A 27,875-nucleotide genomic window follows, 5' to 3' on the forward strand; every position below is an offset into this window, starting at 1 on the left:
TCTCTTCTCCTGGTCTGGACTGCAGGAGGCTCAGAGCAGCATATGAGGTAATTTTGCCACACAGCTACCAAGTGAGCTGGACACCTCACTCATCACAGCTCACATGTCTTATTGTAGAAAGAATAATGGGAATAGTAGGTTAAAGAATTGAGAGGTTTGGCTTCTTGTCAGACTGTTGCTAACTTAACTTGCAATTAGGGGAATATTATGTAATCTCTCTGCTTCTTTATGTCTATGCATAAGAAAAGCTGGACACACTTTTATTGGTGTTTGTCATTTACTTCGAGTTCCACTAATCATATAATTAGGGGTTTACTTTTACCAAACGTGTAGACTTTGGGGGATGTCTGGAGTCTAGAGCTCACAGTACAGGGCTTTGTGAAATACAGTGCCTATGAGAAGCTTCCCCCCGTACGCAGAGGCCACAGAGCTACCCTGAAGTACTGAGCCATTGTTGGCGTACATGGTGCTTATCACGGGCTTCTTAGACAAAGCATTCCGGATGCGAAGTACCTGTCAAGAAAGAACGTTCATTAGTAGATATAAGAACAAACAGCTGTCAGAGACATTTTCCTTCCCAAACACTCCAGGACTTGTACAATTCTCAGAAATCAGTAAGTTAAAATCTGTGCATCTTCAGCCTTTTTTTTTTCTTATTCTGATGAAATTATTAATGTTTCTAATCAAGTGGGCTAGTAATCTCACATCAGCCAAATTCCTCAACAGATGGTTTTCACAGTTTTGATAGTTCAGGCATCTCTATAGAGACAGGTAAGAACCATGAATGCTCTTATCTAATTGAGTGTGTGCAGTCTTCCTTCTGTAGAATGGGTCTTGCCTTTCACTGGGCATACAGCATGGGGAGGTAAACGTGGAGCACAATAATGAAGGGGCAGCGAGTTAGCCAGCCAAGCCACCCCAGAACCAGTGGATGGTAGTCTTCACAGCTGCAGCCCCCACTTAGGGAAGCAAGCGCAAAGAATGCATATTCTGGAATTCAGTCTGACACAACTGCCTAATCCTATTTTTGATCTGCAAGATTAACACTCTTTAGTTTGCTAATCAGTAAATATATAAGTGCTCAGGTTTCCAAATAGTTTGGATGAAGTTCACTCAAATTAGGACATGATGTGAATTAAAGAAAACCAATTAGGAGTTCATGAGTCTATATCTACATCTCTTATTAAAACAGAGTTTAGTAGAGTTTTTTTTTGTTTTTTTTTTTTTCTAAGTTCCTATCTTAAGGAAGATCCTACAACTTTATCTCAGGTTTGTTACATGGAAATACTCAAGATGGAACTCATGTTGTAAACATTAGCCTCAACCAAAAATAAAGGGTGTCAGAGATTGTGAAGAAAGAAGTCTTACCTAAAATAAACAAATGATTAAACTTGAAAATGGAGACACAAAAAAGAGTCTAAGAAATTTTCAAATCATTCTATGGATCATATTTTCTTTTGTTCTTTTAAAGCAGACTTTATTGTTGGGCATTTGTAGAGAAGCTATATGTATCACTTTGTGAGGCACACATCTGAGGCTAGGGTAGCTTGCTAGCTCAGGGTCAGATTCTTTAGGCTCTAGTTTCAGACTGTACTTTATATATTTTTTGATGTTTTGGGTTTTTTTTTTTTTTTTTTGATTGTTATGTTTTTTGTCAAGAAGCTGTGACTAGGGAATTCCCCGGAGATCCAGTGGTTAGGACTTCACAATTTCACCGAGGGCATGGGTTCAGTCTCTGGTCTGAGAACTAAGATCCCACAAGCTATGCGGTGTGACCAAAAAATAAAAAATAAAAGTTGTGACTAATTTGCTAATAGAAGAAAAAAAGGTTTTAAGTTTTTATTTATTTATTTTCACTGTACTGCACAGCATGTGGGATCTTAGTTCATCAACCAGGGATCAAATGTGAGCCCCTGCATTGGAAGCACAGAATCTTAACCAGTGGATTGCCAGGAAATCTCAAGAAACAAATTAAAAAAAAAACTAAACTGAAGAATAGTGATTTTGGAAGCAGTATGTTCTTTACCCACTGGACCAATTACCAGGGTGGTGTTTGAGGCTCAATTTCCCAACACCCCAAACCTAGATTCAAACATCATATCTTTGTTAGAATCTTACCTTTTCGGTGAGGTCTGTCTTGGTCTCTGTATTTACTAAGACCTGCTGTCTCTCTGTTCACAGCAGGCCTGATCCCTTTTACTGCTATGCTTTTTCTTCCATAGAACTTGCCAACTTCAAACTTACTATTAATATATAATTTACTTATTTCTTATGCTTATTGTTCATTGAGTGTCTCCCTCCCTAACAGTATGGATCTTGGTATGCTTTATTTTCTGATATATATTCTAAGTATGAGAACAAAGTCTACTGCATTATAAGTGCTCAATAAATTTTTGAGAATAAATCTCTCATAGTATGTGTGCCAAGAATTTATATCTATATTTAAACTCACTAGAGATTTTTTTTATTCTTAAGCATAATGCTGTAGAAATTGCAATACTTCATGCTGTTGTTTTTAATGCCATATAAAATTCAATGGTGTATGATATTATTTTAGAAGAGATTTAAAATAACATCTTTAAAATGAGACATTCTTCAGCACTCTCATATATAATGGAACTGTTGGCAAAATCTAATTTTGTTTTGAGATTACAGTCATTTAAACCAGGGTTCCCCAGTCCCCTGGGCCATGGACTGGTATCCATGTTTTCCAATAACAAGTATAGCCTTTGCATGGATGGGATATGTTGTTTAGCACTGATGGTTAGCTGGTACCAGGTGACTGGAAAGGGTTAATGGGCTGTATCTCCCCATCCTGTCCCAAATCTTACTCTTTACATATGCAGAATTTGTTCAGTTCTGGAACATCACATATGACCTGCTAAATTCTCCCAAGTCACCTCCACACATTATTTGTTCTTGCAGCTTTCCCCTGCAGTTCAGGTAAGTCTAAGAACTTACTTCTGACCCTGGAGGATCCTCGGTGTTATACATCAGCAGCTTGATAGCATTAGGATGGCATCCTGCCAAAATATCTCCCGTGTCAGGATCAACAGTTAAGTTATCCAGTAAGGTGTCCAACTGTATTACCTTCCAACAAAGAGGAAGCAGTGAAACATTGTTCTGACTTTCACCGCTCCCACCTCCCTCCTCCCAGCTCCTTCTGGCTCCCCAAATTGATAATTTTGCCACTGAATTTTCTAAGTGCAAACGTGGTGTCACCATCATTCTCCTCAAATAGCCTCACTTCCTTCATTCAAGAAGTGCATTCCCAGGTCAGGCTTGGAAGCTAATGGAACATGTTGTGTGCGAAACCAGGGTGCTGTTACCTTGAGTTGAGTTAAATCCCAGTTGTCTTGTATTTTCATAACATGAATGTTCTTATCTGATACATCAGCTACATAGATATACCTTTGAAGTAAACAACATTTACATTTGAGCAAGTAATAATGAAAGATGACACTAACTCTTATTTTGGAAAAGAGGTATACAAATTCACAATAACTCAACGTGCACATGCAATACCTTGCTGAACCACAGTGAAAGATAATGGGGTAATATGTTTAATGTTTTGAAGTAGTTTAATAAGCTTTGAATATGAAATTTGACCAAAAGCAATGGAATTGGTGTTTCCAAATGCCATACAGGCTCAGTCTCATTAGTTAAAAGAGTCACACTTTATTCTTTAAATTGAATGGAGGTAAGTGGATCTCTTATAAGGCCAATAGATTCTATACTTCTAGTGCTTGAAACTAGTGCTTGAAAAGATGTAGCAGATGATCATGAAACTCAATCACAATCATTTTTAAAAAGAGGAGGAATACTTAGACTTGTTTTCCACAGGGATCATCTCTACTTACTGTCTTACCATTACATTTAATATTCATGGTACTCTTCTTTTTAAATAACCTTCCATTTTAAAACACTTTAAAAGAATGTCTCTCATAAAATTTTATACTCCATAAAATAGCATTTTCTCATGGAAAAGTCTGCTGTAGTATGAAAGGAAGTCTGCCACTTATACAATCACAATGCCCAGTCTAAGTTGGGCCTCCCTGTCTAAAGTGAACTTTTGGGTAACTGAACTTAGTATCTAAGTGGATAAAGTCCTTCTGACCTCATAAAGAATACAATGCCCAGTCTAAGTTGTGCCTCCCTGTCTAAAATGAACTTTTGGGTAACTGAACTTAGTATAAGTGGGTTAAAGTCCTTCTGACCTCATAAAGAATAGAAGTACTATGCATTTATTCTTTTTAGTCAAACAGGAATTTGGAACAAACTGTGCCTGCCTGCCTATGTCCCTGCCCAGGCTATTTTTGCTACCACCTGTCCTAGGTGTCCAGGAGTCCACCAGTACCCAGACCAGGAGGTAGGGCAGAGCAGTCCTAGGTACTGCCCTGACATGGGGCAGGCTGGGGATGCCTCCCATCCCAGCCACCTCCTGTCTCACCTAGCCTCCCATGGCCAGAAAGACAGGGCCCTTGAAATTTAAGAAATTAAGATAATAATATTAATAATGATGAAAAGAAGGCTGGGCCACAGGGACTTGTTCTCTCCTGGAGCCCAAGACCCACCTGGCCTTGTGGCCATGCTGATACCCACCTCGGGACCAGGCATCCATCACCCCACAACCCATGGCCCCAGACCTCTGTAATTTTATATCCAATTTGAGCTGAAGCTTTATATATTTAATTCATTTTGTTAAACAAGAAAACATATATCCCTTTTCCTCTTTAAAAAAAAAAGAATTTGAAACAAGGACCTCATATCCATTGGTCCAAATCCTTCATTTTGTTGAGGGAGCCTTATGTGCACAAGGGCAATGACTTTAAGGGTGGCTTAAGATCACACATTAAGTGTGAACCCTTGCCACACCGGATCCCTGCACACATCTATTGAGTACTTAAGCCTCAAGATGTAACCACTTCTTCAGGGATGGAGTCCACAAGAACATCAAGGGTAAAGGGTTGAAAATTCAAAAAAGAGCTTACTTCTTGTCTAGTGAGATTGTAATTCCATTGGCAGAACTAAATCCTCTGGCCACCACTTTAACCTCTCTTGGGCTGTAGAAAAGCACATGAGTCCAGCGAAGATCCATGACCAACTCTAATAGTGCCAAGAAGAAGTTGGTAAAATAGCGGTCTCTGGTGGCATAGAACTGTTCTGGTCCGAGAACCACAATATCATTCACACTAAAATGAAAAAAGAGAGAGACAGAGAGAGGGAAAACTAACAAACCACGGACTAGTTAAAATCATGAAATCTCAAAGACCAATAAATTGATCAGCTTGAAGAATTATACAAGAACTAGTCTGGATTAAAGAATTCCACGAAGAGTACATGGTTTTTCATTGCCCTGATGGGTTTTCTTTTAGCCACTTGTTATTTGCTCACTCTTCCCTTCCATAGAAGTCAGCAAAAATAGATAAGTTTACAGATAAACCCCAAATCTAAATCTGTTAACTTGTGAATGTTAATAGTAGTTATCTGTGGTGGTCATAGTGCAATTCACCAGTAGTTCTGGTTCTCTTCTTTTTTGAATTAGGCTTCTCCATGCCCTTGGAGTTAGGCACAGCTGTGTGACTTGCTCTGGCCAATGAAAATGAAATGATATATTAGCTTTCTAGATGGGAGGCTTTGAGAGCCAGAATGGTTCCCTCACTCTCCCACAGTAACCAGCAACTTTTCTGATAAAGTGTGGTCCTCTCTTAGGGTACTACATGAGGACACCATACAGCTGACTTCCCCAATCTACAGTGGACATACAGCATGAGTGAGAAAACAAAACAACTTCATGGGTTTGAGCTGTGAAAGAGTTAGGGTTTTTCTTTTCTGTTATTGCACCAAGACCCAGATCAGCCTGACCTTTATATTTTCTCTGCATAGGTGGGATTATGAGTGTTATTCATTTCTTATTTATGTTCTTCAGTACCATTACAAAATTTAAATGAAGCAAGTCTTACTCTTACAACAAAAGCCAATAAAAACAAAGTCAGTTCCATTTTGGAAAAGAAAAAATGAGATGACTTGGAAAAAAATGCAGGAAAAAAATTGAACTTTGTGTGTGTGTGTGAAGCTCCTTTATGCAGCAACTTTGTAAAATACACAATATTGTCAATAAGTTTAATGTGCCACCCTTTCTAGTGGTATACATGAATTTTTAAATTTTTATTTTATATTGGAGTATACTCAGTTAACAATGATGTTAGTTGCAGGTGTATAACAAAGTGATTCAGTTACACCCATAGGAGTTTAGACTTAATTTAGGAAAGAAAAATTTGGATGAATCAGGAGATACTTTGAGGTTTTGGTGTATAATGATTTTCCCAAGTTTCTTGGGCTTTAGGTCTCAGTTTACACAATCCTTCTTCCAAGAGGTATTGCCCAACACCACAGATTAAGTTAAACTCCCTCATAATATGTCCTGTAGCACTTTGTTCCACCTCTTGAAATGCCTTGTCATTGTGTTTATCAGGGCACTCCTCAAAGTCCTCCAAGCCCACCTGCTCTGTTCCAGCTGGCACTGTCTCACCCAGCTCTGCATAGGACCTGACAGAATTCCACAGTGCACCCTTCTAGTGCCTTGCCCATGTCTGTTATGGGCCTTTTACTCCTACTTCCAGGCTTCCAGATTGATATGAAAGCACAGGATATCACCAGATTTGCCTTGCACATGCATAAGGAGCTATGTGCAGGAATTAATACCCCTTGAAGTAAACCTTTGACTGCTAAAAGATGGGGCTGGTGGATAAATTCCTCTTCCTCTCTTATCTTGACTAGACTGTCTTGAAATGATGCTTATGTTGCTTATTGGAGGGCAATACCATGATTTTGTTTTATTTTTTATTTTTTTTATTTTTTTATTAGTTGGAGGCTAATTACTGATTTTAAGTAGTCAGTTACACTTAACTGTACACTTAGTGGCTGGCTTGACAAATATATTTACTATAGACTCTCTCCTGTATCAGTACAGTTCAGTTTAGTTGCTCAGTCATGTCCAACTCTTTGCAACCCCATGGACTGCAGCACGCCAGGCCTCCCTGTCCATCACCAATTCCCAGAGTTTACTCAAACTCATGTCCATTGAGTTGGTGATGTCATCCAGCCATCTCATCCTCTGTCGTCCCCTTCTTCTCCCGCCTTCAATCTTTCCTAGCATCAGGGTCTTTTCCAGTGAGTCAGTTCTTCGCATCAGGTGGCCAAAGTATTGAAGTTTCAGCTTCAGCATCAGTCCTTCCAGTGAGTATTCAGGACTGATCTCCTTTAGGATGGACTGGTTGGATCTTGCAGTCCAAGGAACTCTCAAGAGTCCTTTCCAACACCACAGTTCAAAAGCATCAATTCTTCAGTGCTCAGCTGTCTTTATAGTCCAACTCTCACATCCCTAAATGATAACTGGAAAAACCATAGCTTTGACTAGATGGACCTTTGTTGGCAAAGTAATGTCTCTGCTTTTTAATATGCTGTCTAGGTTAGTCATAGCTTTTCTTCCAAGGAGTAAGCATCTTTTAATTTCATGGCTGCAGTCACCATCTGCAGTGATACTGGAGCCCAGAAAAATAAAGTCTGTCACTGTTTCCATTGTTTCCCCATCTATTTGCCATGAAATGATGGGACCAGATGCCATGATCTTAGTTTTCTGAATGTTGAGTTTTAAGCCAACTTTTTCACTCTCCTCTTTCACTTTCATCAAGAGGCACAGATTTGTTGTCTCATTTGCTGTCTGTCTTCTTATAAGGACATCCATCATATTGGATTAAATGTGGGCTGTAATACAGCCTCATCTTAACTAATTACATCTACAAACATCCTGTTTCCAAATAAGGTCATGTTTTGATGTATGGGAGGGGGGTTAAAATTTCACTTTTATATTTTTGAAGGGACACAGTTCAACCTATGACACTCCCCTTCCCCTGCCTCAGGTTGGTCTCTGACTTTTGCATCCTGGGCTGCACAAGTCCTAATAAAGGACTTGTGTCTCAAGTTTTCCCTCAGGCTATGCTGAGGAGCTTCCCATGAGGTGACCAGGTAGGTCATCAGGCCTGTGAGAGAACCCCCATTTTGCTGAAGAACACTGAAGCACAGGTTAAGTGGTGGGTCCACAGTTTCTCATTTACCGTGTGGCAGTCCTAGTCCCCACCATGCCTCAGAACCCAGCACGACGCATCGTGGGAAAAGTCAACAACATTACGTTCTCTTACGTCCTCCCCTCTGCTTTTGTTATCCCCTAATTCTGTTTGGAGAAATTAAAATATGTCATTGAGAAAGAGAGCAAAGGAGAAAAGATGAGCTTGGTTCCTTTGCTTTCCCTACTCTTCTACCTGATGCGAAGATGAACCTCTACTGTTTTAGAACCAGTCTCAGTGCTGAGTCTGTTTTATAAAAGATTCTTCATAGTTCATTACAGTCTCGGAACAGGCAACCTAGGCCATAAAAAACACTTAGAATTTTTCTCAAAGATGTTCACCACAGTGAATAAGAGCCCAGCTTTGAGTTCAGAGGCGTTAAAGTTTACACCTAGTTCAGCCACTTACAAGTTACGTAACTTGGCCCCAAACTGCTCTAAGTCTGTTTACCCCTGCCTGTCACTAAAGGCAGTTGTGAGAAGGGGTGGATCAGGTTCCCCTTTCGGCAGAAAGCCTGGCACATAGTCAACACTAGATAAGTGTGAACTTGTATATGTGCCTACAGGCCTTTTTTTTTTTTTCCCCTTCAAATTCTACTTTAAAACTTTGGTTCAACAAAGGAATGGTCCTTCTGGAGGCTGGTTATAACGCCCAGTGGGTGTGGCTTTCAGATTGCCACCTCCTAGGACAGCTAGAGGGTATGGTTGTCTAAAGAGCCCAGTAGCAGGCACTGCACTGTTGCGTTACCGAGGATGGAATTAGAACTTGGGAATCTTAACTGAGCAGCTTTATAGGACTAAAATGCTTTCCGAAGGTTGCAGACATTCAATACCAAACACAGCAGTTTCTAGGGAGGTGCTGGGCAGTGTCACCATGGGAACCTTTAGAAAGCTTTAGGGAAAAAAGCTTCAAAACAAAAGTTTAAGACAGCCTGCTGAACTAAGAAAGCATACAGCAGAGGCGCAGAATAAATAGAAGTGCAAAATAATCCCATACCTTTTGAGAAGTTCGTGTTTTATAGTTTTCAGGTATACCAAAGAACGTTGTTGTTCCTCAAATTTAAATATCTCCACGGTGGAGTCCATGTGGGGATGGTTCACAACATAAAGATACACAGTTTGGTCTAAATAGAGAAAAGGCATAATTTCCAAGAAGTTGGCTACTATTTCAACTGTTATAGACATAGCATAGAACTTGATTATGTCCAGGGATCTTTCTTACACATCTTGTATCTGATCCCCACAACCCATCTGATGTAAGTCAAACAAATGCCAGAATCCCATTTTATTGAAAAAACTGACACTCAGAAGGTTAATGATTTACGAGCAATTTTACCACCACACAGTGGCAAAGCCAAGCCCAGATATTTCTGCAATGCTCCCTTCAGCCACACCTGCACACCCTCTCTAACAGGAAGATGCAGAACTACCATGGTGATTAAACATAGATGTGGTTTCCCAAGGTGGCCTTTCAACAAACAGAAGTGGGTACAAGCAAGTGAAGCTTTCCCAAGAATTCTCTTCTGTGAGAACTGCCTACATTGCAACACACATTCAAGAGGTGTCAGGCCTAAGTAAGCATATTCAACACCTCCCAGTTACAGAATGAACTCCTAACACAAGTCACCCTACCTGAGGTTGCAGAAACGGTATTTATTTGTGAACCCAACGGATGTGAAATGTAAATAGGAATGTAGGAGAAGATAATTAATTGTGAAGTCACTAAGTCGTGTCTGACTCTTTGTGACCCCATGGGCTGTAGCCTACCAGGCTCCTCCATCTATGGGATTTTCCAGGCAAGAATACTGGAGTGGGTTGCCATTTCCTTCTCCAGGAGATCTTCCCAACCCAGGGACTGAACCCGGGCCTCCCGCATTGCAGGCAGATGCTTTACCATCTGCGCCACCAGAGAAGTTAGTAGGAGAAGATAGATTAGCCAATTCTAGGTTCTAACTAGCCTCAGGAATTTTCACCTGTCTGTTCTCATACTGGAATATGAACTGCTGTGATGTGACCCAGATTAGGGGCAGCACTCTGGCTTACCAGAGTAGTCTTTTCTAACTTACCAGGAGCTCTAAATCAGATGAGCTCCAGAGTTTGAAAAAACCTGGGCCCGTGCTTCCACTCAGGACTGGATCTACATTCATCTCCTCAGTTCCCTTCTTGGGGTTTCCAGTTATGCAGTGGAGCAAGCTGGAAGCTGGAGCCCTGAGATGTGGGGCTTATCCTCAGGGCCCCTGAAACACACAGGCAGCTTTATCTGAATTAAGGAAAAGTGCTCCCTCACAGAAGAACCTTTCTTTTGGTCTGACCCAACTCTATTCCAGGGACTCGACAGACAGAACATGAATAGGATTTAGTCCCCACGTGGCCCTTCAACAAGACACTCTTGCTGGTCACAGCATGAAAAATATATGTGCTGCCCTGGCTTTACCCCCTTCTTAAGACCTTTTTTCATTTAAGAGATATCTGGTGAGAAGACTTTTGTTCTCTATCTTCTCATTCATGCCAATTTATGTATAATGTTTTGGCCTTGTGAATTAAATACATAATTAAGGGAGGTCACTAACAAAATAAGATGTTAATAATAATACACTCAACTTCTGAAAACCTGCTTATATGCCTGAGGATTAATCAGTAAATGGTCCTATCTTAAAAAAGAAAAAGAAAAAAGAAAAAACACTGTCTCTTCTGAGAGTGATGGTGAATTTTCAGAAGGGAGTGACATGACCACATTTGCACAGAAAATAACTACTTGCTTATAAAAATGATTTGAAGTGATACAAGAGGGCAGGCGCCATCAGGGGCCACTACAGAATCTAGGAAAGACATGCTTGGGACCAGGACTGGGATGGTGCAGTGAGGATAGGGAGAGGTAAGTGGTTTGGAGAGTTCTGTGAGGGGTGAATTGGACAGAACATTGTAACTAGTTGACTGAATGAGGCAGGGAGAGGGGAAGAGTCAAGGTTGGGCCCAGTGTTTTATTTTGAGGAATAAATTATATATGAAAGGACTTTATGAACTGAAGAACAATATAAAACTGTTAGGTACAATTATCTTTTAAAGAAGAGCTTGCTAACTAAGCAAATACATGTCATATATTATTACAGATTTCAGGGGAATATTTAACTTAGTAAAAGACCCTGATGCTCAGAAAGATTGAAGGCAAGAGGAGACGGGGGCGACAGAGGATGAGACGGTTGGATGGCATCACTGACTCAATGGACATGAGTTTGAGCAAGCTTCGGGAGATGGTAAAGGACAGGAAAGCCTGGGGTGCTGCCGTCCATGGGGTCGCAAACAGTTGGACAGGACTAAGTGACTGAACAACAGAAAAGCTTTGAGCTATTTAAAAGTTACCCATTTATTTAAAAATTAGCAAGTCTCTGTTGGTTCAGATGAAAGGGATGAAACAGATCGATTGGATAAGTGGACTGAAATAATTATTAATAATTTTTTGTTCATTGAAATTACTCTGGCAAATTTATATTTAACAATGCATTGTAACTCCAGTATGTATTTGGAAGAATTAAAACACCATTCATTGAAAAATTTTGATTTGCAACACTTCCATTTCTCCTCCTTTTCATGTCATTACTACTAGAGAGGTTTCATTCTTCTTATATGTTACATGATCCATAGACCCACAAATATTTACAAATTGTTAGTCTGGAGTTATACACTATAAAGAAAAATACTATTATTTTAAAGCATATGTAATACAGTGTATTCATAACTATGCTCTGTTTTCTGTGACAGCTTTTTTGAGATATAATTCACTTGCCTTTAAACTCACACTTTGAAAATGTACAGTTTAGTGTTTGTACTGTATTCACAGAGTTGTCCAGCCAGAGCCACTATCTAGTTCCAGAATATTTTCATCACCCCCCACAGAAACCCCATACCCACTGGCTGTCACCCCCATTCCCCACTGTCCTGAGTCCCTGCCAACGATGAATCTACTTTTTGTCTCTGTAAATGTACCTGTTCTGGACATTTAATATAAATGGAATCAAACAGCATGTGGCATTTAGTGACTGAATTCTTTCACTTAGGGTAATGCTTACAGGGTTCATCAGTACTTCATTTATTTTTATTGCCAAATAATATTCCATTGTATAAACATACCACCTTTTGGTTATGCATTCATCATTTCATGGGAATTTGGATTATTTTCACCTTTCGCATGTTAGGAGTAATGCTGCTATGACAATGTGTGTGTAAGTTTTTGTATGAACCTATGTTTTCATTTCTCTTGGGTATGTGCCAAGGACTAGTTTCTGCATCATGTGGCAATTCTAGATTTAACATTTTGGGCAACTGCTAAAATGATTTCACCCGTGATTGCACCCAATGCCACCAGCAAAGTGTGAGGATGTCAGCTTCCTTACATCTTTGCCAATGCTTGTTATTGTCTGTCTTTTTTTATTGTAGCTGCTCTGTGGTTATAAAGTGGACTCATTATGGTTTTGATTTGCATTTCCCTAATGACTAAGGATACTGAGTATCTTTTCATATGTTTATTGACCATTTGTATATCTCTTTGGAAGGATCTGCTAAGATCTTTGTCTATTATTTAATCAGGTTATTTGTCTTTTTGTTTGAGATGTAAAAATTACTCATATATTCTGGATATAAGCCTCATCAAATGCCTGATTTGCATATCTTTTCCTCTGACTCATTAGGTTGTTTTTCACTTTCTTGGTGGTGTTTTTTCCTGTATTTATTTAGCTCATCTTAATAGAAGTGTATCACCTGGTAAACCACTTTGGTATTTTATTATTTTTTAATAAACTTTTTGTTTTATCTTAAAGCATAGCCAATTAACAGTGTTGTGATAGTTTCAAGTGAACAGCAAATGGACTCAGCCACACACATACATGTATCCATTATCCACCAAACTCCATCCCATCCAGGCTGCCATACAACCTTGAACAGAGTTACCTGTGGTATATTGCTTGTATCTTTTGAAGATTTTAATTTTGATCATGTCTAATTCGTCCATTGTTTTCTTTTATGTTGTTTTATAATGTCACATCTTCACTTTCACTTTTTACTTTCACGCATTGGAGAAGGAAATGGCAACCCACTCCAGTGTTCTTGCCTGGAGAATCCCAGGGACGGGGGAGCCTGGTGGGCTGCTGTCTCTGGGGTTGCACAGAGTCAGACACGACTGACGTGACTTAGCAGCAGCATAATGTCACATGATTATTTTCAAAGGGCCTTTAGTTTATATGTTAGATTTCTGAGAACAACATTCAGGCTGGTTTTGATGGTGAGATGAAAAGGGAATAAGAGAAAGAGGGTGTGACCACAATCTAGTCTTCCTCTCTTTCATGCAATTAAAAAAATGTTCTGATATACATTTATTATCTCACAAATATATACCTTTATGGTAAAATAGCATCTTCCCTCCTTTGACATACATGCTGGCTAGTTTGAGGATGAGTGGTTTGTATTTCCCTCATTTCCCCCTTATTCTTCAGCATTCAGGCTTTACCTTTGTCAATGAAAGTACTCATTCCATGTGGATTAAAGGATGCTCTATCAAAACCATCACTGATGTTTAATTCCTGGACCCTTGGGTTTTGCTCATTTAAATCCATCAAGAAGATTCGTCCTGGCTCATCTGGTGCAAGGTCTGGCATGCCTGGATATTTTAATCCCTTTAAGAAACAGAAACAAAAATGTTCAAAGCTCTAAATTTCTTTTATAGATTTCTGGGATTTTTTTTACACTGTCTGGTGTTGCCATTATCTGATCTGAAGGATTACCAGTATCATCCAAGCCGTTGGGAATGAGAATATGGGAAGAACCTATTTTCAGTTTTTAATATATAGAGAGGAGGTTAAGCCAAAGAGCATAATACAAGAGACTAAGCTGAATTACTTTGTTTGAGTCCCTTGGCCTGCCTAAGCTACAGGTTACTCATTTATAAAATGTGGAAGTTAAAATACTTAATTACTAAGGCTCTTTCTAGTCCTAGGGTGTATGGTTTCATTACACTGCTCCCACCCTCAGTTCAGTTCAGTTCAGTCGCTCAGTCGTGTCCGACTCTGCAACCCCATGAGCCGCAGCACACCAGGCCTCCGTGTCCATCACCAACTCCTGGAGTCCACCCAAACCCATGTCCATTGAGTCAGTGATGCCATCCAACCATCTTATCCTCTGTCGTCCCCTTCTTCTCCTGCCCTCAACCTTTCCCAGCATCAGGGCCTTTTCTGTTTGTCATTACATAATATAACAGTGTAGGGTGGGATGACGAAGAGTAGGATCAGCTAAGAACTAATAGGAGAACCAGTTTCATTGAGTTGACTATTTCTGACCTGTTTGGTTCCTACAGATTGGTCCAAAGATTTGAATGTGAATCCTTTTCTCCAAATACTGTAAAACGTTTACTCCAGTAACTTGTACAGTGGCTGTTTCTACTGGAAGGACAAGGTGTTTATCAACCAATAATAGGTGTCCTGAATGTATTGGACCTTTCCTGCATCCCAGGTCACAGTGTCAAAACTTAGGATTGGTTTATTCTATACTAATTATAAAACTCAGCCTACTTCCTCCTTGTATCCTTCCTCTATCACTCTGATGTATGTAAACATCTACAACCTTGTATATTTTCTTGTACACTCATGTCTACTTATACCCAGTTTAAATTATTTCCTTCTCTTTCTTTCTACTCTTAACTTCTCCCTTGCACTCTCTCTCCCCTTCCTCCCTCCCTCTCTTACACACACACACACACACACACACACACACACACACTCTTACTCATACTATTCTTGGCCCTTCCATTGCCCCACCCCCTGACCTCTAGGAGAGTAGGACTTCAGTTCCAAATTTTTTGTTGTTGAGTCACTCAGTTGTGTCTGACTCTTTGTGACCCCATGGACTGCAGCAAATAACTCTGCCTGTATATCTTCAAACCTTTCTTAGAATAGTCCTTCTATGCTTAAATCTTATGGGAAACCTGGCTTTCCTCAGATAATACCAGTCACTGAAGCCCTTCGGTAGAAGGGCTATTCCCTCTATCATTCATCCTCCTTAAGTCACCACACGTAGAGGACAGATCAGTATGCCCCTGTTGTTGTTGTTCAGTTGCTAAGTCGTGTCCGACTCTTTGCAACCTCATGGACTGCAGCAGGCCAGGCTTCCCTGTCCTTTGCTGTCTCCAGGACTTTGCTCAAACTCATGTTCATTGAGTCGATGATGTCATATAATTGTCTCATCTTCTGTCATGCCCTTCTCCTCCTGCCCTTAATCTTTCCCAGCATCAGGGTCTTTTCCACTGAGTCAGCTCTTCTCAGCAGGTGGCCAAAGTATTGGAGCTTCAGCTCAGCATCAGTTCTTTCAGTGAATATTCAGGGTTGATTTCCTTTAGGATGGACTGGTTGGATCTCCTTGCAGTCCAAGGGACTCTCAAGAATCTTCTCTACCACCACAGTTCAAAAGCATCAATTCTTTGGTGCTCAGCCTTCTTTATGGTCCGACTCTCACATCCATACATGACTACTGGAAAAACCATAGCTTTGACTATGCACACCTTTGTTGGCAAAGTGATGTCTCTGCTTTTTAATACACTGTCTAGGTTTGTCATAGATTTTCTTCCAAAGAGCAAGTGTCTTTTAACAGCCCTGAGCTATGCACTTCTGCTTCCAGACCTCGAATCTTGCCATTATCAGTTTAAGAGCCTTTCTTCTAAGGAAGACTCACTCTTTGCTCAGTGCTTCCTTATCAAGTTCTCTATCAAGTCTCTTTGCCCTGTTCTAGCTTTTATATAGGGCTCTTGCCTGGAAAATCCCATGGATGGAGGAGCCTGGTAGACTGCAGTCCATGGGTCGCTAAGAGTTGGACACCACTGAGGGAATTCACTTTCACTTTCCACTTTCATGCATTGGAGAAGGAAATGGCAACCCACTCCAGTGTTCTTGCCTGGAGAATCCCAGGGACGGGAGCCTGGTGGGCTGCCGTCTATGGGGTCGCTCAGAGTCGGACACGACTGAAACGACTTAGCAGCAGCGGTAGCAGTCTAAAATCAGGTTGAAAAACACTATGAAGTTATCATCTCAGCCTCAACCAGACATTTAATATTCTTTATCAATATTTGTGTTTATTCTAATATGTAAACTACTGTGTATCTCTAAGTATCTATTCTGGATTTATTTCATTATCTTCCATAGACCACACCATCTTTCTGTATTCTCAGTGGATGACTTTACCTCCTTTTTCACTGAAAAAAAACCCATGCCATTCAACATGAATTTCCTGATTTCCTCCTTTCTACCTCAGTTTATTCTTCAGTTTTATCAGTTCTCATCCTTTCTCCCTCCTTTCTAAGGAAAGAATATCCTTCTGTTCTTAGTTAATTCCCTGTTCTCTAGGGCCTGTCTTTAGAATTCACCACTCATTCTTCACCAATGTCCCCTTCTTTTACCTGAAAAATTGCTCATTGCTCTTTCCCTGAAACAAATATTTTCCAACTTTACTATTTCAAACAGGCATTTTTCTCACCTTCCTTCACTGTCAAATTTCTTACAAACATCACTTGACCTTGGTGCCTTGGTTTGAATTGCTCCAACTCATATTCTACCAGTTTGTAGAAATACCTCTATAAAGGTCATATCAACGGCCTCCAAAATGTCCTATTTAATAATCCTTCTATATTTCCTTATCTGTATCTCTGTGGCATTTGACACTATGGTAGAAGTTTTATTTCTTATCAAAAAATCAAAAGTAGAATTTCCAGATAGAATTACTGCTTCTTTTCCTGCCCTTCCCTCCTGTTCTCATCCATCCCTCCCTTCTCATTCTGCACTCTTCCCTTGCAGAGCTCATTCATAAGGTTTCAGGTATTTCTTCTATATCAGTAATTATCAAACATGCACAGTTCCCTGGAACCTCTCTATGGAGCCCTAGCCTGCATCCCAGCTTCTTCATAAGGGCAGCTCAAAATCAAATGATCAAAACCAAAATCGTCTCACCTCAAATCCTTGCTCTCATTTATATCTACTCTCTGCTAAGGGAATCACTGTTTTCTCCAATATCAGGCCATACAATTGAGACTCCAAATCTATCCTTTCCTTCCTTCAGAGTCAATTTGTCAGTAAGTCCCATGGCACAAATAATGGTGACATTGGGGGAAGGACATCAGAGACACCCAGTTCTTCCCATTTTCACTTGAGGTAGATCGTCTCTTTTCACGTAAGGAAAATTAAGCCCAGAGAAGTGAAATGCCTAAGTCACTCAGATCATTAGTTGCACAGTGATGTACAACTTTCTGCCACACCATAATGAGAGGTTTGACAGTAGAGAATATTCTATTGCTTAAGAACGCTGCTCAGGGCAGAGCCCCACAGCAAGTCTGGTGGGAGCTTGGAGGAATGTAAGGTCACTGCCAGCTGGCAGAAGGATCAGGTGCTCTGGAAGTGGAAATGATCTGACTGGGGAATAAGGGTGGGGCATGGCAAACAAACATGGCCCACATTAAGTGTCACGGCAAATGAAACTCTTTACACATGCTTGGTTTTCTGTTTAAAGCAGTTAGGTAAGAATCTTGGCAAATGTTTGCAATTATTTAGATACTGTTCACCCCTGAAAAAGGCAAAAATCACCTGGGTGTGCAGGCATCTTATTTCCACCCACAGACTCCAGGAACGTGTGGACAAGCACTGAACTCCTGCACGGCCCGCGTTCACCAGGACACGTGTTCAGTAAGCAGTCAGGCGCCTGTGCGCGCCAGATACTCTGTCAGGTGTGCATGGCGGCAGACACGCCGAGGTCCTAGTCTCAAAAGGGCCCATCAGATATGGGGAGGCATCTAAGACCCTCACCACAGGGAAACCGTGGGGTCATAGAAGGGCCACCTTGCCCAGAAGAGAGAGTGTTAGGGATATTCCTGAGGGATTAAAGCTCCACTACAGTGAGCCCTCATAGGGAACTAGGAGTTGGATGCCAACACGTGTGAGGAAGGGAGTAATCTTGCTGGCAAAGAACAAGTCAAGTCCCAAGGTAAGGAAGCAAATAGCCTGCTTGGCACCTCTAAATAGACTAAAAATATCTATCACACGGAATTAATCCCTAAATCAGCAGCTTCCAAACATGTTCTAGGATGGCAGGAAAGGGCAGCAGGAGGTAACCAAGAAGAACAAGGACTTGAATTTATTGCAGTACAGCAAGATTAAAAATAAGCAAAGAACATTATCCTTATCCTATAAGAATGAGTTGTTTGTTATTTTGCAGAAAGAGCTAACGTTTCTCATAGAATTGTGATGAAAATCTCTACTTGCTGCATAACAAGAATTCAGTACACTTAGCACTAGTAAAAATATTAATAGGAAAGAAACATACAGTAGGAACTACACATCTCCTAGCCATAAAATAATTGTTTTTAACAGTCTGTTGGGCATCACATTGAAAATCTGAATTGACAGTAGGTAATTTAAGTCAACAAGGAAAAAGCTTTTCTAGACAGCTGTAGTTTTTGGAGGAAAACTAAAGAAATAAAATCCTTCCCACCCACCTACCCTAACATACACCACCACCAGGAGCAATTTAAAATGCATATTGACTATAGACCCTGACTATACTGAAGAATCTATAAATTGGGACCATTAAGGAATATTTTATGCCCCTCCCCCCCACTGCTTTTGGCCAAAAAGACATAGATTTTTTAAATGTGTTATTTGATAGTATTTTATTAGTATTTTATTGGCCCAAATGGAATATTAGAACATGCAATTCCAGCAATCAGAATTCACATTGGAAATGTAATTAATATCTACTTTTTTCAAAATCCTAAGTCCCACTCCAAATTGTAACTGATTTAACTAAGTATATGATAATTTTCAATGTTTTTGCAATATAACATTTTAATTTGTCAAAGTTCAGTCCTTTGCATAGCTTCCTAATCATCCCAAACCTGTGAAGGTGGTACTGGAAATAAAATGCAGATTTTCCCCTACTCCTCTTTGAAAGAGGAACCCAAGATGGAAATGCTCAGGGTTATGAATGGAGTAACGTGGCTAACATTCACTCTGCAAACATTTACTGAGTTCCAAACTCAGGCAGGCATGATGAGATGAATACCGATTAGTAAGAAGATGACTTCCAGAAGCTGAGGCTCAGCCAGTAGGGCAATGGTGAGGATGGATAGCTGCAGAGCAAATCTGGAGCCTCGTCTAGGAAGTGAATGGAATTCAATATACACTTATCAGTACTCCCCTGGGTATATAATTGCCCACAGGGAGCTGCCCACCATGGGGTAGGCAAGCCTGGGCATGTCTGTCTTGCCTCAGTTAGCCTCTGGAATCCCATTTTGGTGCTTTTAGTTGACTAGTTTACACATAAGTGGGACACTTGTGTTGGCGACACTTGAGTTGGCGACACTAATGTTCTGTCCATATAGCTATTAACTTGCGCATCTGAGGAACATGGGAAATACTCACATTGGAGATAAAAGCCAGCCCACTAGGAAGGATGTCAATATCTTCAGAGCCATTTTCTGTAAAAAAAAAAAAAAAAAAAAAAGCTGAGGGTCAGAAAGATGCATGAATGGTGGCTTAAAAAGTAATTTCACACACAGAACATCCCTTTACTCTTGCCTGGAGAGTCCCCTGGACAGAGGAGCCTGGCGGGCTGCAGTCCATGGGGTTGCAAAGAGTCAGAGACGACTGGGCACGCATGCCCTGCCCTCCGTGGAGTAAAATAGACTTGGGGAGAACCCAGCAAATTGAATAAAACAGTTTTAAAATGATGTGAATATGGGTGGGTTAGTTTTTAAAATACATTTATTAATGTGTGTTTTTTTTTAATCGTCAGGTTTTCTGGTTTGTTTTTGGCTGTGCCGGGTCTTCATTGCTGCATGGGCTTTTCTCCAGTTGTGGTGAGTGGGGGCTGCTGTCTAGTTGCGGGGCATGGACTTCTCCCTGCTGTGGCTTCTCTTCTGACAGAGCATGGGCTCTGGGGCACAGGCTCAATGGCTGTGGCTCACGGGTTTAGTTGCTCTGCAGCATGTGAGATCTTCCCGGATCAGGGATCGAACCCGTGTCTCCTGCATCAGCAGGTGGATTCTTTCCCACGGAGCCATCAGGGAACCCCCTGGATGGGTTAGTTTGTGAACAGACCTTTTTCTATCTCTTTTTTCGTCTAAACGCCACTTCTGGGCTTCCTTTTGCTCTAGTCCCCTTCTGCCCCTCTCCTGGATGGGAATACTCACCAGCCTTTACCCACACTTGGCTCTTTCTCATGGCAGAGCACCCATTTACTCTAGTCCCAAGGCGTCAGCTTCCACCCACATACTCTTAACTCTCCAATCTCTAAATCCCAAAACTTTCTGCCAACTTCCAGACCTCTGTATTCACCTGTATGTACATGTATAGTGAAAGTCACTCTGCTGTGACTGACTCTTTGCAACTCCGTGGACCATATAGTCCATGGAATTCTCTAGGCCAGAATACTGGAGTGGGTAGCTGTTCCCTTCTCCAGAGGATCTTCCCAACCCAGGGATCAAACCAGGTGTCCCGTATATAGGACATTTCTATCAGGCCTTTTCATTTCTGATATTCAACATGTATCAAAATGATCTGGAAATTTCCCTCTTAAATCTGCTCCATTTTGTATATTTCAATTTCAGTGGATGACATTTCCATCCCCCAGTACCCAAAGTAGGAACCTTGGAGTTATTCTTGATGTCTTCCTTTCCCTTACTCTCTAAAACCATCTGGTCTTTCAAGCTCTGGAACTCCCTCCTGGATTTCTGTAATAGCTTCCTAGTAGGTCCACTTTGCTCCCCTACCACCATTCTTTTTAAATCGCAAACTTGACCTTGTAATGCCCCTGCTTAAAACCTTCAAAAGGTCCAGTACGGCTGGCAGTAAAATTCTCAAACTCCTTGACCTAGACCCCCAATTCTATACCTCTTGGCTCCGATCTCAATTCTCGCGGCTCCCACCCTTCACTATGCGTTCCAGGTGTGCTGCAGCCCTTCTGTCAGCAGTTCCCGAGGTGTGCCAGGCTTGTTCACCTGCATACCTTAGCATATGCTGTTATCTGCTTCTTGGCAACACATGTTTTCCACACCCACTCTCACCTCCACTTGGCTGAGTATCACAGGCCCTTAGAGATGACTTGGATGCTGTCCCCTCAGCCTTTTCAACCTCTCTTGGCTCCAACATCCAATTTGTGTACTAATGGTCACCTGTCAGTAATATGGTCACTACCTCCACACTTGGGCTGCAGCTTGCTTGGATCAAGGACCCGGTTTTATTCAGTACCATATCCTTGTACCCAATATAACACCTGCCTTTTCACTATAAAAGCTTTCAGCAACAAGCTGGTTGACTGACTAAAAAGGAGAGACTGCTTTAGTTTTTTGAACTTTGTCTTGTTTGAGGTTACAATATTGACACGTGAGTGTTCATTTCTGAATAGAAGATGTCCTGAGTTGTATAATCTCTGGTTTAGTCTTTTTATCTTCCAAACACCATTTCACACATCTCCCATGATAGCACTAACCTGCTTCAGTAATTCACCTGCAGCATGGGTGGGCATTTTCCAGAGATGCTATGCTGGTTTTTTTTTTTTTTTTACTTGCTCTGTCCACAGCACAGGGAAGCTGGTGCTTTGCACTCAGATGTGGAAAAGAATTAGTAGCTGATTGTGCATTATTCCTGACCCTCCTTTATCCCCCTCCCCGACCTGCACTGCATCTTCATGATGGCCCAGTGCATCTTAGCAACAGTGGCTCCTGTGGAGTAAGTGCCTCTGGGACACCCTCCCCTGAGTCCTCTCCGCGTACTCATTACCCTGTGCACAGATAACATTAAAACCCCACTGCTAAGTCTAAAACCAGTTTTACAAATGGGTATCTCCTGCCTTTTAATCTGTCAACCCTATTGTTTGGCATAACCTCATTTCTCTGGCCTCCGATTGTTCTCTACAGACATCTTGAGAAAAAGTCATGCCAAAACATTACTATCAATTAATATTATCATTTCACATCTTTGAGGGAAGAAAACAGCAAGCTAAGAAAACAAATGGAACCTACCATGGAGTAGAAACATATCTTGGAGACATGGGAAGCTACAGGAGGGGAAAGGGAAGGAGAGGAAGATAGGAAGACTTCACATACAATGGCTGTCTGTCTACTTGGTAATTCAGCCAAGGGCAAGCTAATAAAGCTGTTCCTATTTCAAGGGCAACTTTGATTAGCCAAATAACTTCCCAGTTAAGCCAATCTTTGAGCCTCAAAGCCTTGGGAAAAAGATGAATTTAATATAAAAAAGATCTTTGAGGTATGATTTCTGGGGGGTTAGAATTATTTCACTTTTTAAGCTTTCTTCCTAGAAAGAATACTGGGGACGGAATGGGACTTCCCTGGTGGTCCAGTGGTTATGACCCCATTCTTCCAATGCAGGGGGCTTGGGTTCGATCCCCGGTAGGGGAACTAAGCTCCCACATGCCACGCAGTGTGGCCAAAATAAAGAACTAAATAGAAAATAATGAAGAAGGAGAACAAAAAGAGGAAAAGTTTGTTCTGCCAATAAAGTGGAAGTTTTCGTTGTGTTCAACTCTTTGCAACCCCATAGGCTATAGCCCACCAGGCTCTGCTGTCCACACATGTATTCCATGTCCATGGAATTCTCCAGGCAAGAATACTGGAGTGGGTAGCCACTCCCTTCTCCAGGGGATCTTCCTGACCCAGGGATTGAACCCAGGTCTCCTGCATCGCAGGCAGACTCTTTACCATCTGAGCCACCACGGAAGCCCTCGACCAATAAAATTAATCAGAAAGTCTAGGTCTTGAAGAAAACACAAATCAGAAATTTTCCCCAGCTGTTACTGCCTACTACACTCTGCCTTCAATCCTTTGGTTTCCCATGCTTTCACGAAGCTTTTCACTCTCAAAGAGGAGGGTCTTACGAGTATCATCTCATTAGTGAGCTTTATTTAAATATCCAGCTTGCCTTGTCTTGGTCAGCTCTATCTTTTAATATTTCACTTTTTTGCATCTCAGATTTTCTGTTTTCTGCTGCCACCATACTTCCCTGAAACCCCGTAATAAAAATGTGCTGTCAGTAGATAAGAAAGGCAGTGTTACACAGCAGAGAGTACAAAGGCATAGAAGAAAACCACCCTGCCTCTTAATCTAGACCTGTCACCTTCTAGTTCTGGACTACTGGGCAGGGAACTTCATTCTTCTGGGTGTCAGCTTCCTAATCTCCAAAGACAGATGGCAGCACCCACCTTACGGGGTGTTTGTGAGGATGATGTAAAGTGTTTCCAGAGGACTCAGCAGAAACCTCATGGACACTAGGCCTTTGATAAGGTAGTATTATTATTTTTAGATATATAGCAGTATTGTCCTATTGACAGATGACCCATGATCATTCTCACTTGCTCAGTTCTGTACATGTAGACCGTACATAAGCCAATAGGCCTGAGATGTGCATGCCTTTTTTTCTCCTGCTTTAGTTTTTTGAAGTAATTGTATTTATGTCCGGCTGGGCTGGGTCTTCATCGCTGCGTGGGTTTTCTCTAGTTGTGGAGCGCAGGGACTGATCTCCTGCCGCAGGGCACAGGCTTCTCACGGCAGCGGCTCTCTGTGAAGCGGCGCAGACACGGGCTCCGGGGCACGCGGGCCTCGGGACTTGCACAGGCTCGGTGGCTCTGCACCATGTGGGATCGTCCTGGATCAGGGACAGGAGCCGTGTCGCCTGCAGTGGCAGGTGGGTTCTTTACCACTGAGCCGCCAAGGAGGCCTCTTCTGCTCTAGTTTTAACTTCTCAAGTCTATCTGAATCATACAATCTGAGAGTTGGGCTAGACTCTAACAATGGTTGAACAATGCTCTAATTACTGTCTAAATTAATTGGCAGACTCTTTTGAGAGACATATATTTATAATTAATATGAATATTGCTCCACAAGACAGTAAACAAATGATTGATTACATTTCCTTATTTTTTAAATCAAATTAAATCTGACCCTGAACCCACATTGCACTAAACTGGTAGGAAGTTCAGCCTGAGTCATTATTGGGTCTCTCTGCCAGGGTTGTGCAAATAGCTTCGGGGATTTTAAAACGAAGCTGAGTATTTGGGGAAGTCCATATGGCCTTTATTCTACACTAGTCACCACTGAAATATTCATTGCCAAGCTCATGTGGTCCCTTTAATTTAGAAAATTTTGCCAGTTATACATACTGCACGCACGCACGCACACACACACACACACACACCCACACACACACCCCTTTGCTCATGCTCTGACACAGCATACACACACACACACACACACACCCCCACACACACACCCCTTTGCTCATGCTCTGACACAGCGCACACACACACACACACACACCCACACATACACACACACACACCCTGTTACTTAAAAACAACAACCACATATTCCCCTTACACACACACACACACACCCTGTTACTTAAAAACAACAACCACATATTCCCCTTCCGTCTCCATCAGAATCCCTTGAAGGAGCCCAGGTTTTTAAATTTCAAAGTCAGGAAATGGTTTGTCTTCAGTTCCTTCTGCTTTCTAGCTCGCAGTACATACCTCATCTAAGACCAGGGAGCACAAGGGACAGGCTATTTCTCTATTTGTTTTAGAAATTGAGGGGGGAAATAAAGACAGAAAACCAAAATCAAAAGGGCTCTTTTATATATATATATATATGTGTGTGTGTGTGTGTGTATATATGTATGTATGTATGTATGTATTAGTAACTTATCTTGGAGATCATTTATATCGCAATAAGCTACACTGTTGTCCTGAAATAATTCACAGTCCTTGACCCTAGGAGGTTTACAATCTGGTTGTGAGAGAAAGACACTGCTGGCTCTAAAATAAAGCATGTGGTAGGTGTCTCAAGTGAATGGGAGTTTCAGAGTGCTATGAGAGTTCAGGGGTAGAAGAGGGATTTCCAGCTGATTTCAGCAAGCAGCAATGAAGAAACCATTGGAGGTAATTTCATGAGCAAAGGTGAGAAAATGAAAGAATACATTCCTAGAACAGCATCTGGCTAGATTTTTTTTTTTTTCCTAGTAGTATCATCAGGGAGAGTGAAAGGCTCAGAGCCAGAACAAGCAGTTGAAGCAGTAAGGAGTAAATGAGATCAGCTCTGTGTGGGGGCCCAGGAGAGGCCAATAGGTCTCACGTGAAACAGTGAGGGGTGAGGGGGAAATAAATGGCTCCTTCACTTTTTTTAAAAATATTTTTAAAGTCTTAATTGAATTTGTTACAACACTGCTTCTGCTTCATGTTTTGGTGTTTTGGCCTCAAGGCATGTGAGATCTCAGCTCCCTGACCAAGGATGGAATCCGTATCTCCTGCATCGGAAGGCAACATCTTACCCAGTGGACTGCTAGGGAAGTTCCAGTTTCCTAAATTTTGAACTGAATCTCTTTGAGAATGCAGGTACCAAGCTTAAGAGAAGTCTGGAAGAAGAGCTGATTATGGGTGGGGGTGTGAGAGAGGAAATGACAGAAAGGCAAAGTAGATTTCAAACAGGAAAAAAGGCCTGCAGTTTGAGAGATCAGGGATTCAACTATGGATTTTCAATTAATTAAAAAAAAATCTCAATTGATTGGAAGGTTCTTGAGAATAAGGGCTTAGTCACATTTCTCTTAGTACTAGCAGATAAATTTTGAAGGCAGTGGCACTGGAAGCTAGGAGGATCATCAAGGAGAAGGGAGAAGAAAAAAAAAAAAGTGAGGCAACAGAAAAAGAGAAGGAAATGAAATGTCACAGGGTGGACAGGAGCAGAGTCCAGCGAGGGGCCAGCCAAAGAGTAATCAACAACATATTTCAAATGATGGAGAGATGTCAGTAAGAGGACCGAGAAAAAGCCATAGATTTTGACGTTAAGGACACCCCTTGGAGACGTGGAATCAGATAGCTTGTGTAAAATTGATGAGGCTGAAGCCTCAGTAGGAGGGTTTAAGGAGGAGTAGTGAATTAAATGAGCAGCTTCAGTCAGGGGGATGGTGACCAGGAAATTGTTCTGTCACATACATACCAATTCCCTCAATAAGGCGGCAGTTCTGGGGTTCTACTGACTCTACTTCTCGATATGCATTCATTCTTTCTCTGTAGAAGATAAAAACACGGGAGGTCAGTGCACAACATCCAAAATCAATGTCTAACCACAGCCTTTAACCACCTTCAAATTAATTAACTCTCTTTCTCATCATTTATGGATGATATCACAAATAAGTAGGCATCTCCTTTTATTTACATTTACTTATATAATGTGGACATACTCTGGGTATCATGCATATATTTTTTATTTAATAGTATATAAGTATTATTAATTTAAATGCACAAAAGACTATTATCTAATGTGATCAAGTATCATCTATTATAAATCTGCACTTTTTTTCCCTTAACCCCTTACAGTCTTGCCTTTTGATCCTTGTCCCGAACTGCCTTCCTCAAATTCAACAGGGTCTCCTAATAGCTAAACTCTGTAGCTTTTGCTTTATTATTTTTAAAATTGTATGCTCATTTACTTTGCAAGTTCATGAGTCCGTTAAACTGACCATATTTTAAACAATTGGCCAAGTTATTTTTGAATAGTGTTTTTGATTCCACAGTGAAACATTCTTCTAAACACCAGGAATAATTTTACATTTTTATTAAATTGTATTCAGGAAGATTCTATACTTATCTTACCGTGACTTTAAAAAAAAATGCTCTTTAGATTGGCTTTATAATTATCATTATTTTTTATGATTTTCTCACTTGCGTGCACTGGGAGCAAATGTAACAATAAACTCTTTCGAGCTGAACTAGAATGCATTATCAAAAGGCACCATGCTCCTCAACAGATTCTGCCAATAGATGTGAACCTCTGAGAAGACCAACTTCTATTTAGAGAAATAAATAAAAACAACCCAAAGAGGATTGAAAGCAAGTAGAGACTAACATCTATTCGGGAACACATGTCATCATCTGACAAACATTTCTTCTTGCTAGCCCAGTATTCTCCTGAGATATTTCTGGAATGGCTATCACCACTAGATCTTCCACTTCAAAAGGTCAAGTCAAATACAGAGACAATGCCAATCTCCCTTTGCAGGTTTCAGTTCATTTCTCTGCTGTCCTGCTAGCTCCTTTAATCTGGTAACCCGGTACCCCTCAAGGTTGAACTTGCCTTGGACAGCCTCTGAGTCAGCCAAAAACATCCAGGGTAACCTGGCTCCCTCCCCCAAGACCAGCGCTTCCAACAGAATTAGTTTGTTCAAGGGTGGGTGGAATGCTGAGGGTGACCTGGGGAAGTTGCATAACTTTCAGAAAATAAATCGGGGCGCTTCTGCCTCACGATCTTGGGAAAGGCAAGAAATCAGCTCACTTTCCACATCAGAGCTTCTCAAGGGATGGTTTGTTACGTGGGATTGAAAAGACGGGGTCCCCAAACAGCTCATTCTTACCCGCTCGGAAGGCGGCCCGGGGCAGCCCTTAACCTAACTTGGAAAAAGAGAAAAAGCCCAGGACTTTCAAGATGCCAACTCACCTAAGTGTCAATAATCTCTCCCAGACTAGGGCCAGGCCGGCGCCCAGCAGGATAAGTGCCACCAGCTTCCCCATGGTCTCCGGGGTCCAGGGGCGCCCAGTGCGCGCAGAGCACTCGGGAGGGGCTGCGGCAGCGCAGGTCCCGCCCTCAAGTGGTGCCCGCCCCGCCCCTCCTGCTCCTCAGGTGCGCTGCCAAGGCGCCGGGCTAAGGTCGCTGCGT

The 27,875-nt window shown here is 41.4% G+C and overlaps 1 protein-coding gene across 1 annotated transcript; it reads right to left on the minus strand.

The window, feature by feature from the left end:
- Positions 1–258: 258 nt before the first annotated feature.
- PON3 (paraoxonase 3) lies at positions 259–27,813 on the minus strand. The gene is made up of 9 exons (XM_043872410.1): positions 27,657–27,813; positions 26,160–26,230; positions 19,570–19,625; positions 13,626–13,791; positions 9,123–9,249; positions 4,992–5,192; positions 3,330–3,411; positions 2,962–3,090; positions 259–513 (listed from the first exon to the last, which is right to left on the minus strand). The coding sequence occupies exons 1-9, from the start codon at positions 27,728–27,730 to the stop codon at positions 355–357; spliced, it is 1,065 nt and encodes a 354-aa protein (XP_043728345.1). The 5' UTR covers positions 27,731–27,813; the 3' UTR covers positions 259–354.
- Between the last annotated feature and the right edge of the window lie 62 nt (positions 27,814–27,875).

Source organism: Cervus elaphus, chromosome 18, assembly GCF_910594005.1.
Source record: "Cervus elaphus chromosome 18, mCerEla1.1, whole genome shotgun sequence".
Taxonomy (NCBI): Eukaryota; Metazoa; Chordata; class Mammalia; order Artiodactyla; family Cervidae; genus Cervus; species Cervus elaphus.